This window comes from Hoplias malabaricus, chromosome 15 (genome assembly GCF_029633855.1).
Source record: "Hoplias malabaricus isolate fHopMal1 chromosome 15, fHopMal1.hap1, whole genome shotgun sequence".
NCBI classification, from domain to species: domain Eukaryota; kingdom Metazoa; phylum Chordata; class Actinopteri; order Characiformes; family Erythrinidae; genus Hoplias; species Hoplias malabaricus.
This window is the reverse complement of record NC_089814.1, coordinates 24,192,117-24,196,590: the sequence shown is the minus strand read 5'-3', so window position 1 is coordinate 24,196,590 and position 4,474 is coordinate 24,192,117. Positions and strand designations below refer to the sequence as shown.

The window sequence follows — 4,474 nt, the reverse complement described above, 5'->3', positions numbered from 1 at the left end:
GAGGGAAAGTGTTCCTTCATGGGCCATCATGCGGGTGAGGAAAAAGTTCATTTTTCTCTCTTTTTCTTTCAACACTCACCTTCTGCCCTGTCCTTTCTGCTCTTACTTTCTCTGCTGCTGTTTCTTCTGCCGTGCTGTTACCTGGAATTCCACCACTCCATTGCTCCATTTTCTGGTGTGTGAGCTGTGACAGGGAATTTTTTAACTGGAAACTTTGTGGATTTTCTGTTCATTGGTGCTGAATGGAACCAGACGCCTACCACAAACTTCCAGCATTTATTTGCTATACACCAGCAGTGACCTCCACCTGTCTAAAGAGCTTTAAACAATAAGATATGATGAGGACGAGGTGGAATAACACACAAAAGAAAGTCTGAAAAGAATATGGGCTATTTTAATGCACAAATTCTTGTGATAGAGTTTTAGAGGCTTTCAGTTCTTCAGATATCTGGTTCCATTCACCACCACTTAATGTTACAGGGACAGTCACTAAAATTCACAATAATAATTTTTCTTTGGGGAAGACTTTGCCTCATGGAGTGACACAGCAGCGCAGCAGGTAGTGTTGCAGTCACACAGCTTCAGGGACCTGGAGGTTCTGGGTTCGAGTCCTTCTCCGGGTGACTGTCTATGAGGAGTTTGATGTGTTCTCCCTGTGTCGGTGTGGGTTTCCTCCAGGTGCTACGGTTTCCTCCCACGGCCAAAAAACACACGTTGGTAGGTGGATTGGCGACTCAAAAGTGTCTATAGGTGTGAATGCGTGTCGCCCTGTGGGGGACAGCTTTGCTTGCCCAGTGATTCCGGGTAGGCTCCGGCCCTACCGCAAACCTGAACTGGATAAGCGGTCGCAGACAATGAATGAATGTCCATACTTCAAAGATGTTTCCTGTAACAAATTTCCATAAAACTTGCAACTTTACAGATATTTGTTTCCATTCGTCACCACTATGAACACTGCAACAGACTCCACTCCATCCCACCCACAGTCACATTGTTTATTATGAGGAATTTTGTGGGCACCTACTTGTTTAGTAGACTACTAGACTATTACATATATTCCTACAAATACTTAAACTAATACTACACTGTTACCACACTATTACTAAAACTACTACTACAACAAATACTTCTACCAATACACTACCAATGCACTACCACAACACTACAACCAAACCACATCAACTTCAAACACACAATTACATAAAAACTAAAATATTATAAATACTATTAATACACAAATACTATAGTATACTATATGACTACACTATTACTATAACTACTACCACACAATTCCACAATGACTACACTTACAAATACTGTTATAAACTACTGCTAATGTACATCTACTATACTACAACAGCTATTAATACTCAACTACAACTACTACTACACTGCTGTTACTACAAATACTACTATAAATACTACCTCAACACTACTACTACAAATAATACTACTACTGCAACAACAACAACTACTACTAATACTACTACTTCTATTACAGCTACTAATATTACTACACTGCTGATCACAGCAGTAACAGCCCTATTATTGTCCTGAATTCATGTTTGCAGGTGTGTGTGTTCAGGCTGCAGACCCATCAGTGGTGTTTCCTGCTCTGTAACGTGGTGTTGTTCCATGCTCTGCTGTTTGGAGGCGATGTTGTGGAGGAGTTTCTCCTGCAGTCATCCCCAGCTGCCTACACCGATCGTTCAGTTCTGGAACTGCGGGAACGAGCTCGTAAACTGGACCTGAGTAGGGCCAGGCCCAATGCATCACAGCTTTACCCAATCAGCTCTGCCCCCTGCCTCCATCAGCAAGACCTCCTCTTTCTCACTGTGGTCTTCAGTGCCCCCATCAATGCCAGCCAGAGGGAGGCAGTCCGAAACTCCTGGGCCAATCAGACATCAGTGCAAGGGGTGGCAGTCCGGACCCTGTTCTTCCTGGGCCCCTCCTCTCTGGAGGCAGAGTGTGAGGCTGTCCGGGAGGAGTCTGGTCAACATGGCGACATTGTACAATGCGAGGGGCCATCGTCAAGGGGCGAATCCCAGAGGGGTCAATGGGAGAAGGTCAAATTGGCAATGCGCTGGGTCCTGCTCTTCTGCCCTCAGGCGCGATTCGTGGTACTGGCAGAGGACTCCGTATTTTTAAATGTGCCTGCACTCGGGACATATTTACTTGGCCTCCACACCCATCCTGATGACCTTTACCTGGGCAGGGTCATCCACAGAGCCTCACCTGAGAGAAACCCACACAAACCCCACTACATGCCTTTCCATCTTTACCCTGACAGACTCCTCCCAGACTACTGCTCCGGCCCCGCCCTCCTCATGTCCCAGGACGTGATCAGGAAAGTTTACGTTGCCTCTGATGATGTTACACTGCCCCTCCCACCGGACATCCTGATTGGCCTATGTGCAAGACAGGCAGGCGTGGTGGCTACTCACAGCGCTCGGTTCTCTGGAGAACGCCATATTCGATACAACCCTTGCTGCTACAACTTCCTGTTCAGCTCTGCGGGAATGGGGGCAAGCCAGCTGAGCGTGGCCTGGAGAGATCTGGGGGCCGGGAAGGGGCGGAGCTGCAGCATGTTAGAAACCTATTACAGCTTAGTGGCCTGCAAAGCCATGACGTACCTGGAAAAGCTCAGCTTTCTCAATAGCAACAACACGCAGGGCTGAGTGAGCGCACAGAGGTCTGCATACCTGAGAGTTAATGTGCCCTATGTTACAATATCTAAAATGTTGGGTTTAATGCAATGATATGTTTGATTCAAAAGTAATCCAGCATTAATTTGCTTTCAGATTGGACAATCAAACTAAGTACTGCAACTGAAAATATATCAGAAAACAATACAGTATTTATTTAATACAGTGTTTAATTCAGTGTTCTCCTACAAAAGCTATTTAAATTAAGATGATACTATAACTAACACGTTTACTCAGAATCTTTCTACATTACATGTCTTCATTTTTCTGCAAAGTTACTGTTTTTGAGATGTGAGGTTTTGTTTTGCTTATGACAATAAAATGTCCCTGTAATGACAACATACTTGCCATTGTTTACTTGTTTAGGTATTTACAACAAAGTCTTTTTGTTTTTCTTTTACACCTGAATTATCTGGAAAGGTGTGTTGGTATAGGTGGATCAGTCACAGCAGTGCTGCTGGAGTTTTCTTTTGGTTTTTTTTTTTAATCCCCCAGTGTCACTGCTGAACTGAAAATAGGCCAACTAAAATGATCTAGCCTGCAGTGTCATATGTCTGCTCATGAAGGACTATGCATTATTTACATTCCATTTGAACTCGGATATAGAAATTTCTGAGTTCCAAAAATTAAATTTCAACTAGAACACTCCCCACAAGTCAGATTTCCTACTCTGAAATTTGGGAGAGCCTCATCAACCATGAGTTCAGAACCCAAGATGGCTGCAAAATCAACAGTGTGGAAAGCAGTAGCATTACAGATTATTAGTGCTACTATCTATTTGTGTCTCAACAAATCAGTAATACAAACAGTTCACACATACTGTCCATCTGCGATATGTGGACATGTTTCCATGGTGTTAGGATGTGTAAAGCATCTCATAATGTGTTATCAACAAGCTAACAATGAAAACCTAAGGCATATGGTTTTCTGAATGTCATTCCCAGCTCTGACATCCAACTTATGAGGTAAGAGAACACAGTTTTTAAGATAACCAACACAAACTGTGTAATGAAATATGAGCTAATGCCTGACTTTGCTTCTGTATGATGTAGCACTTCGACACCACCATATTCACCAAACAATCCCCCAAAAATGCATATTGAGCTAGCTAGCCAGGTCAATTTCATGTACGTTGATACTTAGCTCACCAGAGCTAACAATATATTTGCTTGCCTGCTAGCTTGCTTATTTTCTAGTTAGGAAGTTACATACTACATACTAGCTGGCATAGTTCAGGGTTTACTCAGCTTTTTACCACAACAACATTTAAGACAGCATAAATATTATCTTTTGTTCAGATACATAGACACACAGAAGACTCAACATTTCCACAAGTTTTATTACAAAAAGAGCACATACAAAAAGATCATGTACAAGCTTTAAAATGGAACCAAAATGAAAAACAACAGAAAGAACAAAGTTTGCGTTTAGCGATGCCACTTTTTAAATCATTATTTTTAGTACAAATAAATAAGGTACAAAAATTCCACAGAAAGATCATTCTAACATATTACACACAGATTTTTGTTTGCTTTGTTTGATTCAACCAGACACCTATCAGCAGTCTCTTCAGCAGGTGGCGCTATTGCTTTAATATGAATGATAAATATTCTTTTTTTTCTGCTAGAAAATCCTCTAGGGAAAAAACAGGGCACCCCTGTCACTGGCAACTTCCAGAAATCATTCCTTATTCCTTTCCTCAAATGCAAGCAGCAGCAACAAAGAAAAAACAAAACAAAACAAAACAAAAAAGTAGTGTTTTGAAATAG

At 42.0% G+C, this 4,474-nt stretch overlaps 1 protein-coding gene across 1 annotated transcript in view; it reads left to right on the top strand.

The window, feature by feature from the left end:
* Positions 1–2,678, top strand: part of LOC136668055 (beta-1,3-galactosyltransferase 9) — a 2,934-nt gene extending 256 nt beyond the window's left edge. The window contains exons 2-3 of the mRNA XM_066645300.1: positions 1–34; positions 1,572–2,678. The exon at positions 1–34 is cut by the window's left edge and continues 121 nt beyond it. Coding sequence (XP_066501397.1) covers positions 1–34; positions 1,572–2,678 — 1,141 coding nt within the window. The remainder of the gene's footprint in view (positions 35–1,571) is intronic.
* Positions 2,679–4,474: the final 1,796 nt, after the last annotated feature.